This window comes from Ziziphus jujuba, chromosome 1, assembly GCF_031755915.1.
Source record: "Ziziphus jujuba cultivar Dongzao chromosome 1, ASM3175591v1".
In the NCBI taxonomy this organism is placed as follows: domain Eukaryota; kingdom Viridiplantae; phylum Streptophyta; class Magnoliopsida; order Rosales; family Rhamnaceae; genus Ziziphus; species Ziziphus jujuba.
Genome location: NC_083379.1, coordinates 36,613,053 through 36,638,177, shown reverse-complemented (window position 1 = coordinate 36,638,177; position 25,125 = coordinate 36,613,053). Strand labels below are relative to the sequence as shown.

The 25,125-nt window shown below is 32.8% G+C and overlaps 4 protein-coding genes and 1 non-coding gene across 9 annotated transcripts; 2 read left to right on the top strand and 3 right to left on the bottom strand.

Moving 5' to 3' along the window:
• Positions 1-1,404: 1,404 nt before the first annotated feature.
• Positions 1,405-6,448, top strand: LOC107431388 (mRNA cap guanine-N7 methyltransferase 1). Of its 3 annotated transcripts, none has more exons than XR_007242118.2 (13): positions 1,405-1,809; positions 2,275-2,414; positions 2,510-2,578; positions 2,658-2,729; positions 3,220-3,321; positions 3,498-3,554; positions 4,093-4,231; positions 4,636-4,700; positions 4,784-4,834; positions 4,944-5,006; positions 5,317-5,539; positions 5,652-5,713; positions 5,856-5,932. XR_007242118.2 is itself a non-coding variant. In XM_016042280.4 (13 exons), the coding sequence occupies exons 1-13, from the start codon at positions 1,734-1,736 to the stop codon at positions 5,949-5,951; spliced, it is 1,116 nt and encodes a 371-aa protein (XP_015897766.1). In that variant the 5' UTR covers positions 1,409-1,733; the 3' UTR covers positions 5,952-6,448. The 3 variants fall into 3 exon arrangements, 2 of the variants coding, with proteins under 2 accessions (XP_060674762.1, XP_015897766.1); XM_016042280.4 differs by having other exon boundaries at positions 1,409-1,809; positions 5,317-5,440; positions 5,856-6,448; XM_060818779.1 differs by lacking the exon at positions 5,856-5,932 and having other exon boundaries at positions 5,317-5,490; positions 5,652-5,689.
• An 890-nt stretch (positions 6,449-7,338) lies between these two features.
• On the bottom strand, positions 7,339-9,200 carry LOC107431398 (uncharacterized). Of its 3 annotated transcripts, none has more exons than XM_016042300.4 (4): positions 8,750-9,200; positions 8,304-8,487; positions 8,025-8,118; positions 7,339-7,940 (listed from the first exon to the last, which is right to left on the bottom strand). In XM_016042300.4, exons 1-4 carry the CDS (start codon positions 9,106-9,108, stop codon positions 7,633-7,635), a joined length of 945 nt encoding a protein of 314 aa, XP_015897786.3. In that variant the 5' UTR covers positions 9,109-9,200; the 3' UTR covers positions 7,339-7,632. The 3 variants fall into 3 exon arrangements, with proteins under 3 accessions (XP_015897786.3, XP_015897777.3, XP_015897792.3); XM_016042291.4 differs by having other exon boundaries at positions 8,304-8,499; positions 8,750-9,195; XM_016042306.4 differs by having other exon boundaries at positions 7,339-7,922; positions 8,304-8,499; positions 8,750-9,193.
• A 4,691-nt stretch (positions 9,201-13,891) lies between these two features.
• On the bottom strand, positions 13,892-15,352 carry LOC107431343 (uncharacterized). The gene is made up of 2 exons (XM_016042231.4): positions 14,802-15,352; positions 13,892-14,139 (listed from the first exon to the last, which is right to left on the bottom strand). Exons 1-2 carry the CDS (start codon positions 15,232-15,234, stop codon positions 14,087-14,089), a joined length of 486 nt encoding a protein of 161 aa, XP_015897717.1. The 5' UTR covers positions 15,235-15,352; the 3' UTR covers positions 13,892-14,086.
• A 4,374-nt stretch (positions 15,353-19,726) lies between these two features.
• TRNAT-UGU (transfer RNA threonine (anticodon UGU)) lies at positions 19,727-19,798 on the top strand. Its single transcript has one exon. It is a non-coding gene; the product is annotated as a tRNA-Thr (tRNA).
• An 848-nt stretch (positions 19,799-20,646) lies between these two features.
• LOC107431272 (DAG protein, chloroplastic) lies at positions 20,647-22,944 on the bottom strand. The gene is made up of 5 exons (XM_048467663.2): positions 22,535-22,944; positions 21,493-21,590; positions 21,344-21,409; positions 21,056-21,232; positions 20,647-20,924 (listed from the first exon to the last, which is right to left on the bottom strand). The coding sequence occupies exons 1-4, from the start codon at positions 22,876-22,878 to the stop codon at positions 21,060-21,062; spliced, it is 681 nt and encodes a 226-aa protein (XP_048323620.2). The 5' UTR covers positions 22,879-22,944; the 3' UTR covers positions 20,647-20,924; positions 21,056-21,059.
• Between the last annotated feature and the right edge of the window lie 2,181 nt (positions 22,945-25,125).

The window sequence follows — 25,125 nt, the reverse complement described above, 5'->3', positions numbered from 1 at the left end:
ATGAGGCCATCGGGCTAGTTGTTGGGCGGCTTGAGCCTTGATGACCATGAGAACCTATAGATGGGGCGAGCGTCTTGACTAAGAGCCTTGATGCTGAGAAGCAATCTTAGTTGCCTATATGCGAGACTCGTAAGAGTAGTTCTCGTCGGTGAACCACAGGAGTATACAATTGGTATCAGATGGGTCGATATATGAACTCGGATAGTGAAAAAGCTGGCCTTGACTAGAGAATCTTGATGCCACATGATCTATTCCCGTTGCATAAAATGTAGTACCATGACACAAGGCATATGAAAGGCAAGCCAATTAATAATCACTAAACATGCATATTATTTATTACAAATGTTGTAATTCTGACCCTATTTCATTGTTGAAAGCTCAGTCTAAATGGTTTCCAATTTCCATTTACATGTAAATAGTACATCCACTTTATTTATTAATTTTTTTTCTTTTTATATTGAGATTCAAACTATAATAGTTTTGCTGCTTGGCTGTTCAATGGGGAAATTATACCCACTATTAAACAAATTTTTTATATGAAATACTATTTATTAGAGATTGCTATTAGAGCATTCTCAATGTAATTTTTAAAAATAAAATAATATTTTTTTATAATAAAAAGCATATTTAAATATAAAATATACATTCTTAAAAAAAAAAAAAAAAGAAAAGAAGAAGAAGAAGAAGAAGGTCATTTAACAATGATTTTTATATCATATTTTTATAATTATTTTTTCAATAAATATTTATTGGTAAATTTATTTTCCCTAATTTTTTTTATTAAAATTCCCTTTCAATTATTTTATTATTTCTATTTACTTTATCAAAAAAATAAATTAATAATTAAAACTAAGAATTTGGTTAACACTAAATTATATTAATATAATATTAAATATACATAGCAGATTTGGATCTTTAAATGACAATGGATTTTAAAAAGTCTAAATTATATTGGAGCATATTTATAATGGCCGGCTCTTTAAAATAATGAATATAATAGCCTCTTTAGGATGCTATTAGACAGTTTATACAAAATTGACATGATGTATGAACTTGGTAAATATGTATGAACTTGACAAATATGTTTGGCCAATTTTTCATTTGGTAGTTTAAATTTTTAAAATAGATGGTAAGCCAGTATGGTATTATATGAGGCTGGTGATATAATAAAATCGTTTTACACGTGTTAAAGGTCGAAGATTTATTTTTGTTAATGGGTAATTAAAAATGAAATTGATCTAAAACGACATAACGTACACGTTTTGTATAACTACAGCATATACGCTGTCGTTTTCTAAAACAGAGAAAAAGGATAAAAAAAAACAAAATCAGATGCCCGCAGGACTATGATAAGGAAATGCTCTTAACCTATGAGGGGGTGTTAGGTCCAGGCTGCTTGTGTACTTCTACGAGACTACCACTACCTTCTCCACCAAAAGCATAAAATCTACGAGACAGATTACTGGAACAACCTTTTCAAGCTTTCTGTACCTCCCCTCCATATTCTTTATTGTCTGTTTGATCGAACTCGTAAAACAAATAAAGATACTTTTTTTTGTTTATTTATTTTCCGCCTCTGGTCTGTTTTCTTAGCAAAGCAGTATTTTGAGGATTCACCCAAAAAAGAAGGGGGAGAAAAAAAGAAAAAAAAGAAAGAGCAGTATTTTGAGGCCACATTTGTTCCTTTCTTGTAAAACCCAAATAGTGTTTGGTGTAAATTTTGATCATTATCTATGAAACGAGGTTACTCAGAATCGTCATCCACCTCTCTCGGGCCACCTCAATCCAGATTCAAACACAACCCAGAAGGTAATATTTTGTGATAACAATAAGTTGAACCCACACATGGTTGTTTGCTGGTTTTTGATTGCTAGTTTCTTTTGGTAAATTGTTGGTTTCTATCTTTTTCTGGTTTAGCTGTGGGTTTTTGGATCTGGGTTTTTTGAAGTTTAGATGGTTTATTCTCTTTTTTGGTGCCCGAGAAACTGAACCAAAAAAAAGAGGAATTTTATGTATTTTTTTTATTCATAAAATTTTTCGAGTATTTGAAAAACGTAATGATTTTGGACTCGGGTATTCTTAGGTACTGAAAATTAATTTTAGTTGAGTTGCTGATAAAACTGGAAGAGAGATTGTATATCCTTCTGTTATAGACGCCAAAGTTTTTTTTTTTTTTTTCCGTTTTTTAATTCTTCGTTTTCTTCCATACTAATTGAATTAAAGCATGGCGTCAGGGTTTGAATTGAATACTGGTTTTACATTGTGGTTGTATAGGTGATGCACAATTTTTAGAGGATGAAAGCACAAAGATTTTTGCTCGTAAAGTGGCCGACCATTACAGCGCAAGGACAAATCAAACTCTTGAAGAACGAGAAAACAGCCCAATCATCCATTTAAAGAAACTTAACAATTGGGTCTGTCTTGCAATATCCTAAAATGCATCATCGAGCTCCCATCAGACTATGATTTGTTTTATAAATTCATTTTAGTTTCTTCTCTTACACAACAGATTAAAAGCGTCTTAATTCAACTCTATGCTCGCCGTGGAGATGCAGTTCTTGACCTTGCCTGTGGCAAGGTATTTGACATCCTTAGTTCCTTATGTCATATCCTTCCGTTTTTCTTGTTGCCTTACTTGAATATGTTATGCTCACCAGGGAGGTGACCTCATCAAATGGGACAAGGCAAAGATTGGATATTATGTTGGAGTTGATATAGCTGAGGGTTCTGTAAGTACTGATATTTGCTCAATATTGGGATAATTGTTTCACTTTTTTGTGATCGCTAGTAACATTGACTTAGTGCTTAAGGCACTGCTGTCGTTAAGTGAGGCTGTTTTAGCATTCATCATTCTATATGGTCCTTTTGTGCGGCTCTTAAAATTGATTTCTCTAGGCATCTTTTTTGTTTCCGTTTCGATCCAAATATGGACATTATTTCCGTGGCAAGATTATTTAATGAAAATTTTGAAGTTCACTAGTTCTTCTTCTTCTTCTTCTTCAATTTTTTTTTCTTTTTTTTGGTCCTCCTACTTATTAATTTGTTTTGAAATCTAAGATATATCAGTATGTACTTGTTTACAGGTGGCTATAATCTGCCAAGAAACTAAGATTTGATTTTGAATTGTCATAAGGGTTGAACTCCCACGACGCACTGTTTCTACTTGAAGATGTCACCTTTCATCAACCATGTTATTAACATGTTTAAATTTATGTACAGATAGAGGATTGCCGTACTCGCTACAATGGTGATGCTGATCATCATCAGCGCCGTAAAAGGTTCACTTTTCCTGCCCGCCTCATATGTGGTGATTGTTACGAGGTAATGTACTTTTTTATAGAGACCTTATTGAAAGATGTTTCCTTTCTCAGCTGATCGCCTTTTTTTTTTTTTTTTGGGTACTCAAAATCCATATTCGTAAACATAAAAAACACTGAAGAATTATGTAATGATTCATTTTCTAACATAATTTTATGTGTCTACGTGAATGTTTTCAGGCTCGCTTAGATGAAGTTCTGGCAGATGATGCACCATTTGATATTTGCAGTTGCCAGGTGACTGATATGATATGATTAATAGATCTTACATTAATGGTAGTAGAGGCTGTTGTCTGCATGCTGTGTAAAAATCCAAACCGAGATATGGAAAGCATTTTCAACCTGCGCAAATCACGTCTGTTTTTAAAAGATGGTAACTTGATTTCAGCATGTCGAGTCCACAGAATATTAGAATGAGACTTTGCTTGGCATGTTATATTTTAATAGTTCAGACTCTCTTTCTCTCTCAATCTAATTCCTGTAAAGGAAAAAAATTGGAATATGTTTTTGCACTGTATTATAGATAATTGGGTTTTTTTTTAATTTTTTTTAATTTTCCTGTTAATTATTATCAGCATTTGATAACTATAGTCCTACCAGCTCAGAAACTATTGTTCCTTGAAAATAAAAATTTTAAGAAATGCCAGTAAGTTATGGTTATACAGATAGCAAAATGAGAAAAAATGTTTTTCCTTTGTTGTAAATGAACAGAATACTGAAAATATTTCTTTTCTAGTCTACTGAAATACTGAAGCATGGTTACATAATTTTGTAGTTTGCAATGCATTATTCATGGTCTACTGAGGCACGTGCACGACGGGCCTTGGCCAATGTATCAGCTTTACTTCGTCCCGGTGGTACTTTTATTGGTACAATGCCAGATGCCAATGTGATTGTCAGAAAGCTCAGAGAAGGTATTCCCCGACTCCTAATGAATTTTACATTTTCTTTTGGTGTTTTGAAAGACATCGATGAAGCAAAAATGTCAGACATGTTTGTCAATCTTTGATGCCAAAACTTTTTTCTCAAACTATCATGTTTATATTCTTCTCAGGCTGAAATATAAATAAAATCTAATTAATGGAAAGAGAGTTTAGTCAGTAAAATGATCTTGTATTTAAAGTTCCTATTTTAACAGAATCCTCCACATACTGCCACCTAAGCTTGTATGCTAATCCACAAAGGATAGTTTTTATGCTAGATCAGATAATTTGTTATTTGAAAGCTCTCAATGTTTCTTAGTTATAAATCAGCAATAAGATTATTAAGCTTGGAAGACCACTTTTGTTACTCTTGACCGAAGATTGTGAATATGCAGCTGGAGGATTGGTCTTTGGTAATAGTGTCTACTGGATCCGTTTTGATGAAGAGTTCTTGGAAAAGGTGAAAATTTATTCCCCATTTAAATATGTATAGAGAATTGTAAAGTGTGTTCTCATTTGGCAAACCTCTTTTATATGGATCAGAAATTTAAATCTTCAAGCCCCTTTGGAATCAAGTACAAGTTTCACCTCGAGGTAAAACTCTAATTTATTTCATTTCTGTTATTGATATCAGTTCTTGTAGAATTAGAGTTACATGTGTCTCAATTTTTTTTATGATTTTTGTTGTTGATGCCTCTTTTAGGATGCTGTTGATTGCCCTGAATGGATTGTCCCCTTTCATGTTTTCAAATCATTGGCAGAAGAGGTTAGCATTGTTATTTTCTGTTTCCCACGAGACTAAACCCAAATGATATATTTATTATTAATATGTTTGTGGAAGCCTTTTTTTTGCCTGTGCTTTTGTGTGTTATAACTGCCTTTAAAAATGACCACTCTCTTTCTTTAACTTGGAAATGAAGACACAGCTATATATTTAAGCTTTCAAGTTAAAATCTCTTTGCTTATCGAAAAAGCAACAGATAAGTGAAGATCATTCTTTTTACACTAATATTTTCATTATTTATATGCTATGTATGCTGACTATGTTTATTTGTGTAATTTCTTTTCTTTTGCAGTATGATTTGGAGCTAGTTTTTGTGAAGAATTCACATGAATTTGTACACGAGTATATGAAAAAACCAGAATATGTGGAGCTCATGAGGAGGCTTGGTGCCTTGGGTGATGGCAACCAAGACCAGAGTAAGATGACTACTTGTAATTCTGTTTCCCGTTAAGTACTTTGCTTTGGGGTAATTTCCATGCTGGTAGCGAGATCTTATTCCTTTGGCTTTTCTTGTGGTATAATTTATTTCTATATTGTTTTTACTCATTCAAAAATTGTAACCTGGTCAATAAGAATAATTCAGAAGATTTCTTGAACTTAATTTTATTTTTGCTTTATGGTGTTCAGGCACGCTGTCACCTGATGAATGGGAAGTAGCTTACTTGTACTTGGCATTTGTGTTGAGGAAGGTGAGTTAGCATGTCACTTTTGCAAAATGATAGTGTATATCTCGTTTCCCTATATGCTAGTATCATTTTTATGCATAAGCATGTTTTGAGGGAGAGAGTGGGAACTGTTTTGAGACTGAGGCTTGAACATGTGTTGTTTTAGCGAGGCCAACCAGACCGGACACAAGCAAATGCAAAAAGAGACAAAGGACAAATGCATATATCGAAAGAGGACATCACATACGTAAATAGCAGTTAGAGCAATGGCCAATTATGTCTTGGAGGGCTTTGCATAAATCCATTCTGGAAGTGGAGAATAACAAAGGGCTTTGTGGCATAGAGCAGCAACCTGCTTCGGCAAATGGGAGGGCACTTCTTATCTTCCTCTCCTCTTTCACAAGCTTCTTGAAATGGAGATAACTATTCAATTTTGCAGATTCATATATACTAATAATGTAATAATGTAATTTTGACTTTGTACCCACTGCTTCAAAGGACAAAGTCATATATAAAAGCATTTGATGGAATAGGAAGTTTTAACTGTGACTGCTAGCATAATGTTGCAGAATTCTGAAGTCACTTAGTTTGGCTGCACTGTAATCACCACGATGATACAATAGTCATGTGAAATTCACACTTAGTTATATCATTGAATTTGCCCCCTTTAATGTTTCTTATTTGTTTGTTTTTCAAGATGGGGGTTTAGGATACTTTTTGTCTTGTTTCGAGAAAATAGGCAAGCCACTTTACATTTTACTGAGGTAACTATTCAATTTTGTATTTTCCACTCTACAAATAATCCAAACTCCATTCCTAATTGGTCAAAAACAGAAGAAAAAAACTCTGCGTCCGAAACATGAATTTGAGCCGCTTGGAAAACTCACACTGGTTGCTTCTGATAAGAAGGAAAATGAAAGTTCCTCATGGGGTCGATTGAAACGCAAATGGATGAAATGTACGTTTATGTTCTACATAAATGTAGATAGCTACCTCAAAACTTCGACCAGGAAACATAAAACTAGTCCACAAGAGGGACTAATTTATTGGTTTTTAGTTCCTGCCAAAACCAATAAAAATAAAAATCCTAGGAAACTTCTTTCGTTTGGCATGGGGTTTCAAAGCACTTGCATAATCTGTTGTTTCAGAAATAAGGCTACTGGAGTCGTCATCAAATATTTAATCATTATTTTTATTTCATCAGGCTCTGAAAGGCATTGTAGCTCCAAATTTATGAAAGTCAAATCAAAGTACTGAATTATTCCGGCTTCATTGAACCATTTAGAGGGCCAATTGCCAAATGCATTTTGAAAACTCTAAACAGAAGACATTTTTGTTCGGCTCCATGTAATCGCCCGGTTTCTTGGTTTTCTTTTCTTTGTTGTCGAGACCCATTTGCGACCAGTAAACCAAGAAAGCACTATTACAGACCTATTTGATAAAAAGTCTACATTTTTATTTTTTTTTTACTAAATTGCATAAAATTTAATTTTGAAAATAAACCACAGCTTAAAATTATTTTGATTTTTTTTTTCTTTTTTTTTCTTTAAATTTGTAATTAATTGATATATCAAATAAACTTACCAGTTACCACGAATCAATATTGACAAACAACATATAATTTAGAAAAAAATAATAATAAAAAACAATTTAGCCAAAAACACATATAGCATTACCACTATTTTAAATCACACGAGACACGGCAGTACATTCAGCATCGCAAATAAATTAAAAGTAAATTTAGACCAAAAACATAATTTGCCAAAATGTGAGATAAAACTATATTAGTCGTTGGTGCATAATAACAGTAATTGATTACTTCTACCATTAAACTAATACCATATTTTTCACCATCATATTGTAACACCTTTATTTAATTTCAAGGCTATCTGCGATTGAGAAACACTTTTTAACTTGTGTGGGTTCGACAAATTCCTCAAAATCTAAACACGTTTCAGCAACACGACCATGATGACGAGTACTGACAATCCCATGAAAGTCGATCCAAGGGTCCTATCAATTCCAGTCGATTTTGTATCTCCATTGACATCTGGTGGAAGTTCAAATATCCTATTGAGAAAGCTTGAGACGTTGCTAACCATGTCCATCACTTTAACCTTAATATTCTGCAGTATATTCATGAACCCACTTTCTGTTTTCCCACATTGGCTCGAATCAGTCATCTCATCTTCCATTTTCTTAAAAGATACAGGATCTTCTTGCAACTCATCAACTGCAATGGAGGTTGGTTCTAGGTTTAACAGAACACACTTATTGAAACTTTCAAAAGTAACTTTTAACATTGTTCTGTAAATTGACAAGAAAGAACTCTTACCAGTTTGCTGCGAGGCGATGAATTGTTTAAGTTCAGAATTTTGCAACATAGCATTCCACATATTTGGATCAGAAGCAATAGAAGCAACAACATTCTGGATACAAAACGAACTAGGAAAATTAGTTCCCTCATGGATTATTATCAGTCATTTCATGTCAAACCTAAAAGCAATGTTAAAAATTATATTGGAGTGAGATAATAGAGGATCATCTATAAACAAGCATTAAACTTTTCAGTCAAATTTTTATGTAAAATAGATATCAGTGATTGAATAATCACCTGAACTTCAGTGCTTGCACTTAGATACCTAAATGCCTGAAGAGCTTGTGTTGGTATCGAATCTTTTGGTTTAGTCTCAACAATTAGACAAGATTTGGTCTCTGAATCGCCGTTCGAAAACAGAGACATCCCAGCCACCTCGTCAGTTGTATCATTTTCCGCAGATCCACAAGATTTAGGCGAACTGAGATATACCCTGAAAAGATCTCAATCTCAAAAACCCCAAAATAACATACAAAAACCAATTGTTTTTCTATGCAACCTAGACCTGTGTTTCAGTTTCATTTTGTACCCATAATATTTCATTCCTCTAATCAAATTTCAGGAACAAATCCCATCCCAAATTGAGTTTCCCAAATTACCCAAGTGGGGTTATAATCTAATAAACCCAAAAAAGCATTCAAAATTATTTTTTTTTGGGGTCATTTGGGCAGGGAAAAACATACTGATCAAGAGCATCTTTCAATTCAACGGTGGCTTCCTTGGCCTCCTGGAATGTAGGAACCGCACCAAATACAACCCTAGGCATCGGCTTAGCCATCAACAACTCATCTTCACCAACGCCAGCTAATTCCCAGTCGTTGATCTCCCAAGCCGGCTTCTGTGCGGACGCCGCCACATCAGAAGAAACAGCAGAGTTCACGCTCTGCGAAGATGAAATCGACGCCGAGACTGGGACCGAAACCTTCCGTACGGATTGCTCAACTGGCGGCACGGCAGCCGACCCCCTGAAACCGCCTTGCAGGGCGCCGGTGAATCCGGCCACCTTGGCTGCAGCAGCTCTCATGGCTCCTCCACCTCCCATGGTGATAATCCAATCCCCCTCTCTCTCTCTCTCTCTCTCTCGCTCTGCGGTGAGGATTTTTATGGAGTTTTGGAGACGGAAAGGATCGGGAACTATAAAATAACTATTTTTAAGCAATTGGGCCCCACTAACGAAGATTATCAGATAAGGCGCATTTGAGTCTCAATCTTCGGAGAATACAAAAGCAAATGACTTCGTCTGGAAGAAAAGGAAAAAAAAAAACAAACACAAATCAAAATTTCGAAATTACCATTTTGATGTCCTTTCTACTTCTTCTTTTTTTTTCTTTTTTTTTAATTTCATTTTGGTGTTTCTTCTGTTCATTTTCACCGTTCGATCAGGGAATTGAATGCTGCCACCTGCGCGTACAATCAACTCATTGATTTTCTTTTTCTTCTTTCTTTCTTTTTTTTTTTTTTTTTGTTTTTGGATTTTAAATTTTGAAAATGATTTTTTTTTTCTTTTGGCTTTGAAAATTGTAAAAAGAAATGTATTTTGGAAAGACTTCTAGATGATTTGTTTTTTACTTGCTGATCACATCAAATGAAATTATGGGGAAAAAAAAAAAACATGTTCCTAAATAGTAAGTGTTGTTCCTATTTTTATAGAAGTTTTTTTTTTTTTTTTTTTAAAAAAAAAGATTGAAAATTTTCTTATTTGGATAAAATATATAAAAGTTTCACTTTTCGAACACTTTTCTTGATTGAAGAAAATGTTGGAATTATCTTAAACCCATATTAAGTTGTTCTTTGTTAAAATTTTATTTCATTTCTATTTAAATTCGATCACAAAGATCGTATGGTAAATGGATTACCATAAGGAATGCTTCCGAGCTAGGCCCGGTCCATAACTAATAAAAATGTTGTTTTGATTTGGGCCTTTCATGTTTTGTTTCGCATTTCTTTTTTTTCTTTTTCTTTTTCTTTTTTTAGTTATTTTCTACTATTATTTTTCCAAGGTAAGTGTTCTGCCAGTTTTCATCCGAAAAAAAAAAAAAAAAAAAAAAAAGTATTATGCTACTTTTTTTTTTTTTTTTTTTTTCAAAAGTGTCATGCTACTTTTTTCTAATATGATAATCCAAGAGGATTTAATCAAATAAAAAAAATGACGCCGCTGTATGTAGTATCGACCCAATAAAGAGGAGAAATGAAGATCCACAAAAATAGTTGGTGGTAAGACACTTTAACTACTCTTTTCATAAAAATAAATAAATAAATAAAGACACTTTGACTACTCTTTAACAATGTTCAAAGTAATCACATATCCAGAATATGAGTAATATTAATGGTCATTCACAGTAAAACTATTCCAACGAGCCATCTCACTTGTTTTAAATGAATGCCACTTCTGACTTCTCCTTTATAAAGTTTGATTTAATAATAGTAACCCCAAAAAAAAAAAAACAAAAAACAAAAAACAAAAAAGCAACAATACAACACTAAACAAAATCAGTCATCAGTGACAAAAACATCCTTCAAACTAGCCCACGCTCGATTGAGGAAACAACCAAAAAAAAAAAAAAAAAAAAAAAGAGGGAAATAGAGATAATTCTTCATCTCCTTAAATAAGTAGTTTCATTTCCCAATCTGTCGACCCAATAAAACCTGCATGACCTGTATGCTTCACTTCTAACCGGTTATACATCCAAACATTCAATTAGGCTAAGGAATTATTTACCAAAAAAATATAAATAAATAAAAAAAAAAGCTAAGGAATTCAACATTTTGGTTACTATATTATTGAAATTGCATCAGATGTTCGATTACCAAAAACCAAAGTCTTACACTATATAAAAAATAAAAATAAAAAGACACTACAAATATTGATTGTTAATGTTAGTTATCCTTACTACGTATTTTATTCAAAAGGGATTTTACGTATTACCCATTTTATACCTTTTTATAAAGTTCTAACTCTTCTGATATTCCCTTTTGGTCCAATTGCTCAAACTCTATGTATTTTCTCCCCAATCAATCAATCACTTTCTATGTGCATAAATAATATGCTAAGATGACCTTGGGTTGCTGTGCCATCGGCATCCAATGCTACTATTTTAAATTTATTTATTAACAAATAGTAATTAAGATGATCATATATGTGTGTGTGTGTATATATATATATATATAATTTTATATTTTTTTGAGGTAGATGAACGGCCAATCCGGTTAGTAATACCATACCAAAATGTTATTTTTTTTAATGGACTTCAAGTAATATGAAATTGTTGATATATGAAAGATTGAAATTGGAGAGGTAGCGAATAAAAACACAAAGAAGGTTTTAAGTCACGGACGGTTTATTTGAATAAGAATTAGAAACCAATTGCTCCGGACTATCGCTCCCTTTGTTAAGTTGATTCGATCTGCGATTTGACCGCGATTATTAGAAACTGACATGAGGAACAGGACAGAACCTTTCATTAGACAATAAACATGAAAGGACAAACTAACCCACCACCACCACCAGATTCTTCAATTTTTTTCGTTTTTCATTGAATTAAAAAGCATATAAACAACAATAATAAAACAAAAAACACAAAACAATAGCTCTAATAGGAAATCCTCTAATCAATTGGTCCTACGATTGATAACATCTAGACAATTGAATTGTCAATATTTTGGAGAAAAAAATCGTATCAAGGGCCCAAAGATCATTGCTATTTATGACAATGGACATAATTCTCATTTGTCTTTTTTCTTTTTATTTATTTTTGTTTTCAACTTGGAAAAATAAGAAGAAAAAAAATCTTAAATTAAATAAAGAGTTTATGGCATTTTTTCTTCTAGTGAAAACAAAAGCATTTATTTTCTGTTCGCAAACAAGAAAAAAAAAAAAAGCATTTCTTTTTCACGAGAGAAAATGTTTAGTATAAATAAATATTATTTGGTTGACATTTGCGAGTATTTTAAAATATAAATAAATAAATATATATATATATATATATATAAATGTTCAAATAACTTCTTAGTTCTAAAAGTTCATTGATCCTTATCAATAGAAGTGAGTGTGATAACCAAGATGGACATAGTTGCTAACAGCTGGATACTTTCTTTTATATATATAATAGTTATCAAATTAGAATATTTTAATTTTATAATGTTGAAATAATATAAAAAAGATAAATTGGAGTGAAAATAAATTGTTCTAATTGATTTGATATTTAATTTTATAAAATTAAATATCATCGTTAAATCAAACTATACATATTCAATAAAATATATATATATATAACATGAGATAAAATAGCCTTACTTTTCACCCCCAAAAAAAAAAAAAAAAAAAAAAACAAAGGCCCTTACCTTTCACCGAATTAGACAAGAAAAATCCATTTTATAATATATTGCACTATCAAAACCCAAACAGGAAACGAAGGTATAAAATAATGAATGGAGCGCAAATTGTTAGGCCAATGTGTTGGACACAAAAAATAAAATTAAAAAATAAAAAATAAAACCTCTTTTTTCAATATTTTTGTAAGCTTAGCTTTGATAAATTTGACTGCTAAATTTGGGAGTTTTGTAACTTTGCTCTTTTTTGGTTTTCTGTTTTTTTATTTTTTATTTTATTTTATTTATTTCTTTCTTTTGGTTAAAATAGTTTTGGAACTTTGCTGATAAAACGAATGCAACCAATACATATCTCTGCTGTCACTCATGTTGCCGAATTCAGCCTAAAATATTCACAAGTTTTTTGCAAAAAAAAGGTGCATGAAAGAGGCAGAGCACACAGTAAAGCCGAAAGCAGGGACAAAAGTGCGGCCAATTCAGGTTCACCCCACCAAGCATGAAGCTCCGTGTGGGTCCACTCAACAAACTGAACCACCTTGGGCTGGCCCCACATTTTCCCGCATTACATAAAAAGGTATCGACTGGTAAATTTTCTCTCTCTTTCTTTTTTTTTTTTTTTTTTTTTTTTGGAGTAAATTTGAAGATTACAACAAATCAGCAGTATCAAGCAGAATTTACTTCAAATCATTCAAGAATCTAAGATTAAAAATGATATCTTTGATTAAAAGAGCTGTCTGTACGATATAGTATCATATTCTTCCGTGAAGGGAGGCTTTTTATTTATTTAATTTTTCTTTTCTGTAGCAAAGGCCCTAAAACTATGAATGTTTAAGGTAGTCACACTATTTGGATAAGGAATATTGTGTATGTGAAAGGCCAAAAATAAGGCTAAAAGTGTATACAATTTAACGCTGTCATGATCTAAATATGTATTTCTTCGCTATCCAGTACAATTGTTTATCAATAGTAGCCAAAAAATTCACCCAAAAAAACCAAAAAATCAATAGTAGCCAAAAAAAAAAAAAAAAATACTGATCATTTCTCTAGTGTTCATTGGTTATTGATGATAAATAGTAGTGCAATGTTAGAATTGCTTTCATCCGTGGAACAGTGGTTTCTTTTTAAAGAAAACAGTACCACTTTGACTATAAATCTCAATTATATACTTCAAGCATGTTTCTATAATACAATTCTTTTTTTTTTTTAAAATTTTTTAAAACAAAAAACTTGTGGTTTAAGTAAAAAATAAAATAAAATTATGAAGGTGTCCTTCAGCAAACTCTCTGTCTGTAAACTCTCTGTCTGTCTTCAACACAAAGGGTAATGAAATTATTAAAAATGACATGTTGATGAAGATCCTCTGTCATGTTTTTTGGAAACAAGAATTTAGAAATTGTTTTTTGGGGAATAACAGCTGTAATGGAGAGACAATGGGATGTTTGATCCTTTGCTTTGGTTCTCATATAATTCTATACCATTTACTTATAAGGTTAGAATAAGAAGGGGACGAACGAAAAGTTAGAAGATTAGAACATTATGATTCCCAAGATTTTCACATATTTTACCGTTTTCCTATTCAACTTCCAATCTGAAAGCCACCTACTTAATATATTTATATTATGTAAAATTAGAATAGAAAAATATTACATTACGTTGGAAAAAGACAAAGTTGAAAACAGGTTGTCATTTTTCTATCTCAGAGCCTCAAATCCCCTCTCCTTCCTCACATGATTCCTCAGAGCACCTGCAAAAACCACATGATTAGGACTCTGGAGTCCACCATGCAAACCCCATAGCAGAAAAAACTTGCAAGCTTTGACTAAAAAATAATAATGACCAAAAATCACAAAATAAATCAGCTAACAATCCAAATACAGATATTTCAAAGACTGTACCTAAAGCTCTTAGTACTACTGGCCCTATATTGCATATTAGGTCTTTTTTTATGATTTTTTACTCCAAACAATAAAAAATTGGTTATTAACTTACCAGTTAGAAGCAAGAACAGGGTCTAGAACAGAGAAAAAGAAAATGGCAAAAAAAAAAAAAAAGAGGGGAAAAAAACAAGCAGATTAGGAAAAAAAGGGCAAAACAAAAGTCTCTGTTATCAGTTTCTGAAGCATCAGCTTTGAATGTTTCTGTAATTAACCGAGACATATATGACAGGGCATTAAAATCCAAAGCTGTTTTTAACCAACAAAACAAATATAACAGAAAACCCACGTCCTTACAAACTGCTACAGGTGTTTATAAACCAGCGAAACTGTGAAAGTACAATCTTCAAGAAAATAGAAAAAAAAAAAAACCTACCTCGGAGAAAACGCAGAAATCAGTCAAACTTTCAAAATAATAATAATAATAATAAATTAAAGATAATTGAGAAAGAGACCCAGAAATCCTATTTACCTTGGGGTTTACAATCAGGTGGGTCTTCAAAGAGCGACAAAGAGAGCTGTTTGTGAGCGACCACAATGTCAAAGAGTATGAGACCTGATCTTGGATCATCGACAATGATATCTTTCACAGGCAGCCATAGAAATAGCTCTTCTTGGGTCAGACCCACAACTCCTATTAGACTTCCATAGCTGAGGTTTGCCCTCAGAACGCTGTCAAAGACGACCCTGTTCTCGAATTTGGTCATGCAAGGACCATCAATGAACACTTCCAGATAACCATCTTCAGAGAGGGTATAGGATTTGACTTCCTTGGGAACCAGACCTGCTGGTAAGCCCTTTGAGCGAAGAAGGTCGTGAATGGAGGAGGAGAAAGAGAAGGGTAGAGTTTGGAAGACCATAAAGGTCCATAGAAAGACTATGGTGTGGATGCTCAAGAAGGTCATGGGGCTTTTTCTTTTTTCTTTTTTTCTTTTTTTTTTTTTTTTTTTTTTGGGTTTGTTTATGGTGAAGAAAGAGAAAAGAGAAAGAGAGGTCTGGCAGAGGAGAGAATGAGGGTTTAAGGGGGTGATTTTTGGGAGAGGTGGAAAGTTGAATGACTGTTTAAAAAAGGAGGATAGAATATGAGTTTACCATATTGCCCTTGATTGGTAACTATAAGGGATAGTTTACCATTTATAAAAAAAATAATGGGATATTTATTTATTAATCATATTCCTATTTTTACGAAGTGTGTATATATATATGTTAATAGTGAGAAAATTCAAATTTAAATTACTATTCAAAAATTACAATGATTTTTATCACTAAACTATTTTCTTTTAACTTTATTAACTTTATAAATAGAATCTAGGTTAAATTGTTCATATTTTATATGAATAAAGGAAATGGTATTTTGAGTAGGGTCTTTTGCTTGGTAGTGTATTTAATTGTTTCATCAAGGATGTAGGCCATAGTTCCGTACAATTTTTCAGTGTGTATTGTAAGGATTTGATTTCTTGTATTGAAATTCTGTACATGTTTTTGTTTGCAAGACAAACTTTGAATTAAATCTACCATCAAAAAATTTTATTACATTTCAATTTGACTTGGTATTTTAAGAATATTTGGAATCACGTCTCCTACCAACTTGTTAACCTGTTTAATAATATACATTACCTAATCATGATAAATTAAGTCTAACAATAATTGTTTTCTTATACATATAACAAAGTATATGGTAAAAATATATTTATAGCATTATATATATATATATATATTTATATAAAATTCAAAGAGTAACATAATTAACACAATAGCTGGCATTTAACCATTTGAATTATGTGATTTTACATCCATGTATAGTTAAAAGTTAAAGTTTTTTTTAAAAAAAAAAAAATTTATTTTAGTAACATATTCATGAAATAGTTATGAATAAAACACATTGGAGACATTTTTTTTATTTTTTTATTGAACACTAGAGACATGTTTGTTATTTACATTTCATAAAAGAAATTGACAGCGGAAGTATTAATAAGGAAGCCAAAGTTGTTATACCATCTCCAGAGCTTGATTAAGAGAGAATTTAACCCGAGGTTAGAGTAGAGAAGGGTATTTTGGACAAAACAGCTAATCCAGCATGGACAGCGGAATATGTGCATGTATAGAATATAACGGCTGCATCTGCAGTCAAAAAGTCAGAATCCAGGAGGTCCTAACATCATTTCTGTAACAGAATGGAGGGTGAATATGTAATTACGTACTCTCAGAGTTCACGTCGATTCTGTACACCCTTTCGGATCTAATACATCGCTTGGATTTTGGGAAGGAAATTACGAAGCAATCCACATTTTTATGACCGAAAGGGACACTGAAGTTGTTTTTATTTTCCTTTTTGCCACTGAGGGGTCACCTGGTGGCAAAGTGCACAAAAAGTTTCAAAACGTAATAATTAGGTGACCAATCGGAGAACAATGGACGAGTGGCCCCCAGCTAATTGATTTGACACACGTGGACCAATGAATGACTGGATACTTGGCATTTCCAGTTTTATCAATGTTAATTTTTAATGGAGTCCAGTGCAAAGCCGAACGGAAGGTGTACAGCGACTGAGCGGGAAAGCCAGGTAGCGGGTTAAGAATTGGGCCCACGTGTGGGGTGTGCAGGCCCTCACGCGTGACATGTGTGTGACCTCTTCTATTATGGTGGTTGTTTCTTTGAAAACGAGAAAAGGATGTGGATATTTTTGTTTTTCTATTAAAAAAAAAATATCTCCATCCTATATTTTTCTTTCTTTTAAATAATAAATATTAATGAAAAATCAACTAGTTCACATCTAGAAAAATATTATTGACCTTTTATAATAAAAAGTGGGTCTCATATTAATTTATATTACTAATTGAAGTCCATTCTCATATGAAAAACAAGAAGAACAGCATTGGTAGATGATTACACAAGTTATAAATTATAAAAAAAAAAAAGAAAAAGAAGAAGAAGATAATTACAAGGTATAAACAAGTTGGCTCAAGCTAGCTCATTTTTGTTTTTTTTAATATTAACCTTGTAACTGATAATAAGTATATTTGGACAATTTAATCTAAAAAGAATGTGAAAAATAAAGGGAATGGTTATTTAATTTTAAATTTGTATTGTCAACATACACATGGTTTTGAGTATCTTACTGAAATTGTACATTACACCATACGTGGCTACGGTAATAATCATTTTGTCTTTATTGAAAAACTTAAAATTTGTAACAAAATTTTGTTACGTGGATCTCAATCTCATATCCCGTGATTGATTTCCTATCAGATACGAAACATTAAAAATATAGATATTGAAGCGTAGTACTATATATATATATATGAAAATTAAATGCATTTTAAATCTTTTTAATTTCAATTTACGTCATTTGAGGTACTAAATTTTAAAATTTGTTGGTCCCATCGAAGATCATTGACGATGGTTAACGAAGCCTTCCAATGCGTGTTGAACAAGAAATTAAAAAAGATAATTAATTGTAATACCAAAAACCAGAGATTATTGAATATTATGGGGAATTGAATCACATGTGACACTCATGTAGGAAACTCCGTTAAGCAAAATTGTAATTGTCAATGAGACCACTTTTTTGTTTTTTTGCACTCTAATATATATAGATAGCTAGTTTTTTATCTATAAAATTTTGAATATTTTGCTTAGAAAACTCCAATTACATGTAATTGGAAAGTAAAAAACAAAGAAAAAGTGTACCGATCGATACATGTAATCCAAAGTTTAGCAAGAAAAAAATTGGTTAAAATTTCTAAATTAGAGATTAACGGTATCTATAGGTATTTATTATTTCATAGAAAAAAATTAATTTTATCAAAAATTTATTACATAAAGGGTACGAGACTATGAGTTCATCTCCCATTAAAAATAAAAAAAATAAAAAAATAAAAAGAAGAAGAAGAAGAAGAAGAAGAATAAGAAAGAATAAAAGTAAGGTATGAGTTGTAATTAGAACTTTACAAGAAATAGTATAAAAGCAAATAAAATAATCAATGGAGATTATCATTTTACAACCTGCTATTTTGCATAGTTTATTTGACCTAAAAACAATAATAAATAATGGTTGAGTCTATTTAGTTGCAAGAAGACAAATAAATTGAATTTAAATTGGTAGTTCTTTCTACCTCGTTGGTCTATGCATGTATGTTCATTATTCTTTATTATTATTATTTTTTGATCAGATGTATGTTTACAATTTCTATGGACGAGTATATTTATTAGAGTATTACAAATAGTAGATGAAAATAAAATAGTCAATGAAGTTGTTTTTTAATTAAAAAAAAAAAAAAGGAAAAAGAAGGAGGTGTATTATAAAAATTACTTTAAGAGGAATAAAAAAAAAAATGAACAGACGAATTTAATAATAACGCATAAGCAAAATTGTATAAGGAGATGGTGGGTCTCTCGAAGAGATAGCTGAAAAGAGACAGCCTTATCACGGGTCTCAATTCTCTCAACCAAAAAAGGCAAGAACGCAATCTTTGCCCTGCGTGCTAATCATTGTTTAGATTTCTTTAATAATCTATTATTTGTTTAATATCTCATGCCAAAAAACTCTGATGTTTTTTCATTCCTTTTAATACCCTTCTTTTTCTCTATCTCTTTCCTTTTCCTTTTTTGTTTTGTTTTTGTTTTTTTGGTAATTTTGTTTGTTTTTGTTTTTAATAGTGTGATTCAGTGACATATATGCACTTAACATATATTTATGCTGATTCCATGTTTTCCTTTGAGATATTATTGGGTATGATTGCTTCAACAAAATGATAAGCTTTTTTTGTGCATTAATAATGTTGTAAAATGTAACCGTAATAAAAGCATTAAGGAAAAGCAAAAGCTAGCTAGGATGGTAAGCTTTTCTTAGCTTACAAGGAATATTTGAGATATTTTTGCGTTTTGTGCTTGCTGGCAAACAAGGGACAAAATCTACTTTGGGGAATTAGGCGGTCTCCTTCTTTCTTTTGTCAAATCTCACTACTACACGAATGACAGCACCTACCCTTCCTCTTTTCTTTTTCCCTTTTTTTTTTTTAATTTAATTTAATTTAATTTATAATTAATTGCCTAAGCTGGAAATATTTTGACCAAAAGTTTATAAATAAAGTCAGGGGGTCACACTAGCAAAACTTGAGAATATGAGCGCACCAAATGGGCCAAAGCACCATCATTGAAATGAATTACCAATACAAAAGTCCATTTGCAGACATAATAATATCAAACCCATTACACCTTGATGCCCTCAATCCTGATCGTGAAATTTCATACTGCCAGTAAGAAGATTGGGATTAAGAAAGACGATTTTCGAAAAGGGAAAGGCTAGAATCAAATTTAAACCTATTTTATAGTGGTAACTATCTATTTATTTTATTATCCATTAAAAATAATAGTATAGTATTCGCTCCCCGTAACGCCTCTATAGCTCAGTGGTAGAGCGTCAGTCTTGTAAACTGAAGGTCTGTAGTTCGATCCTGCATGGAGGCATACCTTATTTTACTTCACCTCTCCGTTGTGTTAATTCACTTATTCCCAAAATTGCCCTTTTTCTGTACTAATCCCAGCTCCCAAACACAGGTTGGAAAAAGCAAATAAAGATATATGTTTCAGTTTCAGACTGCCAGCCACAGTATCCGTTGGGTTTCAACCGTGCCTCACAATTTTGTTTCGTTCGCCTTCTTTAATGGCATACTCAAAAAGGAAAATAGGGGTTGACAAATAACGGTGCAAATTGGAGGAAAATTTCCAAAACTGATTGTACTTCAACTTGGTGATGTCAGAGTAATTGTATCTTTGTCATGGTCACTTCCTCCATTTTCTTGGATTTCTCACAAAACTACTTGGGAAACATAAGCTTTAAGGGACTGCAATCAAGAAAAGTCAGCAAAATATCTTGATTTAGCTCATGTTTAACGCAACTCTACATCCACAACGTACATTCGAATCTTTCCCAACAACCAAGCTACAAATGGTGGCAGCCCAAGCTAATCAACTGAATGAACACCATAAATTTCCAAGGCACCTGGTACAACACCTTGCACATTGACTACAGTATCCAACGAGATCTATTAAACTCTATTATTTTCTTGTCATTAACTCTTTGACACAATCAAATTTTCCTTCGATACTAGTTGCTATGCTTGTAAAGAAAATATAACAGTTAAAGACAACGGAAAAAGAATGATAGATAATTGGCACAATGTGGCATCTGGTTTGTGAGATACTAGTGTAATGCAGATGTCACTATTATATATGCTATGAAGTAAGAGACAATTAACATTCATCTAAGAAAATCAATCATCGAAAGACACGAAGAAGGAAAAAAACATGGACAATTAGAAAACAGTACCACTACTATTTGATCTACATAAATCAAGTTTAGAATTGAAGTCTGATGCAAAATTACCACGAGAAAGGTAAACCTTGTCAATTAGAAATTTCTACAACTATGAGATCCACTATAACAAGCCATACAGAACCATTGCTAAACCAGGCTAAACACAACCAAAAATCTACGAAACAAAGCGATTACATGGTCGAGTGCCTCCAAATGCATAACTAAATCTGTGGTCAGTTCAGATCTCATCTGTCATTGGAGTAGCACATTAATGACCTGTCAAAGAAAAACAATGAAATACGATTAAAAGTCATGTAATCAAGATTTTTAAGAAAACAATATGTTGACCAAAAAGATGTGTGTATATATATATATATTTATATATAACTGAATGTCAATTTGAATACCTAATTATGACCCTGATTCTGATCTAGTTGCTCCTTGTCTTGACCTTCTTTGGTCAGGAGGAGGTCCATCTCGCCTTCTTTCATATCTTCTGCTCTCATATTTTGGTTCTCTCCTTTTCTTTGGTTGATAAACAGGGTAGTTTCCAGGAATTATCTCCCCATTAATATATTTATCACCTATAAAACCCCAACATGAAAATATGAGTATATCACAAAAACCTTACTAAATTACAGTGGTAAAACAAAACCCTTTGGAGGTATTATACTGTCAAGTCAAAGACAACCAACCTCCATAATCCTTATTTTTAACATCTATATATGAATCAGGCAGCACCCAAAGTACACCAGGCAGTCCTACATCAGGAAGAACATCAATTAGCCCTCATAGAAACTTATTGCCCAAATTCACAAAACATGAGGAAGAGAATGATAGGTACCCTTGAATTTTTCAGATGTTTCTTCGGATACAGTGCATTGAAATCCAGTGTAGGTTGTGGTGCTGAAAGCGTACATATTCTTCTTTGCTTCTTCCATGCTGTAACAAAGAAAAGCCATATAAGATCAACAATGGAATTCTCGACTAAGTAACCACTATTTGGTTATGCAGTAAAAAAAAAGTTACATAAACCTTGACTGAAGCATGTTATTTTTCTAGGTTACTTTCCTGGACAGGGTTTAATGTTCCTACCTGATCATTCTAACAGCCCTTCAAAAGCAAATGAAATAAACACCGAAGAATTCAAGTACCTAACGAACTTGAGCATAAGCAAAAGTTTGGACCAAATATTTCTTTCCAAATTGATAAAAAGGAAACATGAGAATGTGTTGAAAACCAAATTGGTTTGGTCGTTTAGACTGAGTTCGAGAATATATCAGCAGAACCTTCCATTTCATCGAATCAAACCAAGTTTCTATCATCCCCATGTCATCTATTACCGATCAACAGCGAATCCCGAATCATGTCATCAAATTTGTCAGTTTGGGCGACAAACAACATTGCGTAGAGATTCTTATTTTTACAATTTCAAATTTAAAACGGATTAAATGGGCAAATTAAAAACTTATAAATGCACATGAAAAGCAAATGCAAGACAGGAAAACAAAACATAATGAATGTTCTAAAACCACTAATAAATTACCCTGAAGCTGCTCACAAGAAAGAATGTCTCACCCCATGCTCACTAACAGAACAATAACCCCAAGTTCCAACACAATACATATTGTATGTGGAGCTTCCTAAAATAACATTTAGCAATAAAATTTTCTAGGAGCCACAATCTATTTTCAGTGAAACAATGAAAGTAAGGCCCCTCTTACACCACAAAAGTTCCACAGAAAACTATAACAAAAATAAACTCTTTCAGCGACATTGTTACAAGAAAAATCATATTTTCCTCAAGACAAACAGAACCCAATAAATTATTTTCCTTGGAAATAACAAAGAGCTTAGAAGTTAAGCGAGAGAGAGAAAGCAAGTACCTTCCAAGCACAGTAGCGAGAGTATTGAGGTAGGTATCGATCATTTGCTCTCTGGTGGGAGCAGGGTCTTTGGGAAACTCCATGACGATGAGCCAGTGGTTGTAGTCACAACCCGGTAACATTATCGTCTCCCTCTGCTCATTGCTGCTACTCCTTCTCGACGAGTAATCGCTATCGGTCGCTGCCCGAACGGAAAGCTTGGAAGAAGCGGAGCGAGCGCAGGTCCGAGTCAGCGAGTTGAATCGGAGGGAACCACAAGGTAGATGGAAACGGGGAAGGAAAGAGGGTCTAGGGGTTGATAGTAGGGTTTTGGGTGTGAGAGAGAGATTGGTCGCCATTGCCATGTTAGAGAAGAGAGACAACAGACAGAAACACAATTGCAGAGATAAGGAGGAAAGACGATATTTTTATGCTGAGGAAGCTTAAAAAGTACAATTTTAATTGTTTTACATTCTGGCTGAACATGAGTGGGCCTGTTTTGGGTTTATACGGCCCATAACAAAAAAGTTTTTTTAAAAAAACGAAGATTTTTTTTTTGATTTTATTTTTGAAAAAATCAAAGTATTTAATTAAAAAAAAAGCATTTTAATTTTAATTAAAATTTTTTTTTTGAGAAATCGAAGTATTTTTATCTTGTTCATTTTGCAATACCCAAAAAATAATAATAATAAATAAATAATTTATAACAAAATCATTTTGCAAAATAAATCAGTGGAAGCACCACTTAGAATCATTTTTGTGATAATCTATAACAATATAAGCATATATATATATATATATATATATATATAAAATAAAAAAAGAAAAAAAGAACAATGTTTTTGAGTTTTGAACTTTCTGCTGATGCCATGTTAGTGATTTCTACAGAGTTTTCTCTATCTATATTTATGTACATAAATATATTATACTGGCTAAACGTTCGCTGAAAACAAAAATAATGTCAAAAATGAAAAAAGAAAAGAAAAAAAGAAAAGAAGAGGCTAAACTGGATATTAGAAGCTTTATTATGCTAACAAACTTAAGAGGTGTCAAACATGTCTGAAATTCAGTCTTCGATACTATGTCAAAAGCTGCAGAAACTAAAGGATGCCCATCACAAAGAAACTAAAGGATGTCAAACAAGTTTTGTGGCATACTGGAGTAGGCTACCAAACAAGACAATAGAAGAGGCTTCAAGAACATCAAACGATGACAAAATTTGGAGAAGCGAAGATTTTTACAGTAGCTTGAGGAGATGGTTTTTGCAAGCTCAACAACTCTTCTAAAATCTTTCCATCAACCTGGTAGCTCGTAATTGTAGAGATGACTATTAGAACAGTTTGATATATATATTAAATCCACATCTTAATTACCATTTAAGTTTTTGAGATCATTAATAATTTAATATGGTATCAAAGTTCAAAATTCAGAAGATACAAGTGAGACTTAAGCTTTTGGATCAAACATAAATTAACAAACAATGGAGACCTCAACCCTTCTTCCAGCAAAAGCCTTTACATCTATTTCCTTGAAACATTTTTGCAGACAATTGCATGGCAATGCATTCAACTCCCAATGGTTCAGTTCATCAAGCATGTCTGAAATTTCTCCTTTAGGCGCTGCCTATGGTTTAAAAAAATAGACAAGGACCATAGATAAGTATTGGAAGAGATAGACTTGTAAAACCAACTGTAGAGTTCGGGTTTAGCAATACTCACCCAACAAAGGCTAAGGGGTGATATGAACTCTACAGTTGGAAATTCCAAGTTCAGGGAATCTTTTAAGAGGCATGATATTCTGGGATTCTTGTTCTGCAAAACCCACTATCGATATTAAGTTCTTTAAATTTCGAAATGGAAGTGGCATTTGCCTAGGCATACTTTCTTCTCCATATGGAACCTTGGAGCAGAAAAATTCATAAGAAAATTCTTTGAACGAACTTCAATTATGCAAAAAAAGAAAAAATAAAAAAAAAAGGAAATGTTAGAAAGGAAGTTGATAACAGAATGTACTGAGTGCTTGGCTTTATTGTTTTGCAGTGATTCAAATCATGCAACAGTGAACCTAGAGCACCTGTTATAACATGGTCTGTAAATATTTTGTGGACTTCAATGGTTGCATCTACCAGATGTATTGCATTTCGAATGGATAATACTGCAACATGCTTACCACTATTATCACTGTTGATAGGTGAGGAGTTGACATATTTATGCCTAGCTTGGACCTTCCATATGGTTGGCAGTTGAGTAATTTGAATTTCCTCATCATTATGTCATCGTCATTTACAAAGAAATCACCATGAAAAAGTCTGTTGATCCGTTGGAGTTTGGGGTTTCAGACTTTGAGGAATTGACGCTTTTGATTTGGAAGACGGGCGTTGCGTTCGGTTCGAAAAAGGCATGGTTTTCAGTATGTCTCCAGATAGGGCCCCCACTAGTCCGGCTAGCTAGTAAGCGGTTCTTTCCGGCGAGAAGCGGGCCTAAGGTAAGGTAAAGGGCCAGGCATGGTGGGGTAGGAGCATTCTGTCGGCAATCGATTTGACCAAGAAGTCTTATGTCCTCCAAGTCGCACGGCCCATGAGCTTTTCATTCCTCTTTCGTCCTTTCCTTTTT

Bases quoted from the DNA above. Each gene is read 5' to 3' on its own strand.
- LOC107431388 (XM_016042280.4), top strand. From the start codon at position 1,734: ATGAAACGAGGTTACTCAGAATCGTCATCCACCTCTCTCGGGCCACCT. The intron at 2,415-2,509 runs GTCTGTCTTGCA...CTTACACAACAG, and splicing joins TAAAGAAACTTAACAATTGG to ATTAAAAGCGTCTTAATTCA. The intron at 3,322-3,497 runs GTAATGTACTTT...GAATGTTTTCAG, and splicing joins TATGTGGTGATTGTTACGAG to GCTCGCTTAGATGAAGTTCT.
- LOC107431398 (XM_016042291.4), bottom strand. From the start codon at position 9,108: ATGGGAGGTGGAGGAGCCATGAGAGCTGCTGCAGCCAAGGTGGCCGGA. The intron at 8,500-8,749 runs GTATGTTTTTCC...AGATCTTTTCAG, and splicing joins TTGAAAGATGCTCTTGATCA to GGTATATCTCAGTTCGCCTA. The intron at 8,119-8,303 runs GTGATTATTCAA...TTTTGTATCCAG, and splicing joins GTGCAAGCACTGAAGTTCAG to AATGTTGTTGCTTCTATTGC.
- LOC107431343 (XM_016042231.4), bottom strand. From the start codon at position 15,234: ATGACCTTCTTGAGCATCCACACCATAGTCTTTCTATGGACCTTTATG. The intron at 14,140-14,801 runs GTAAATAGGATT...TGGTTTTTGCAG, and splicing joins ACCTGATTGTAAACCCCAAG to GTGCTCTGAGGAATCATGTG.
- LOC107431272 (XM_048467663.2), bottom strand. From the start codon at position 22,878: ATGGCAATGGCGACCAATCTCTCTCTCACACCCAAAACCCTACTATCA. The intron at 21,591-22,534 runs GTACTTGCTTTC...TCTTTGTTACAG, and splicing joins CTCGCTACTGTGCTTGGAAG to CATGGAAGAAGCAAAGAAGA. The intron at 21,233-21,343 runs GTTGGTTGTCTT...GGGGTTTTATAG, and splicing joins TAAAAATAAGGATTATGGAG to GTGATAAATATATTAATGGG.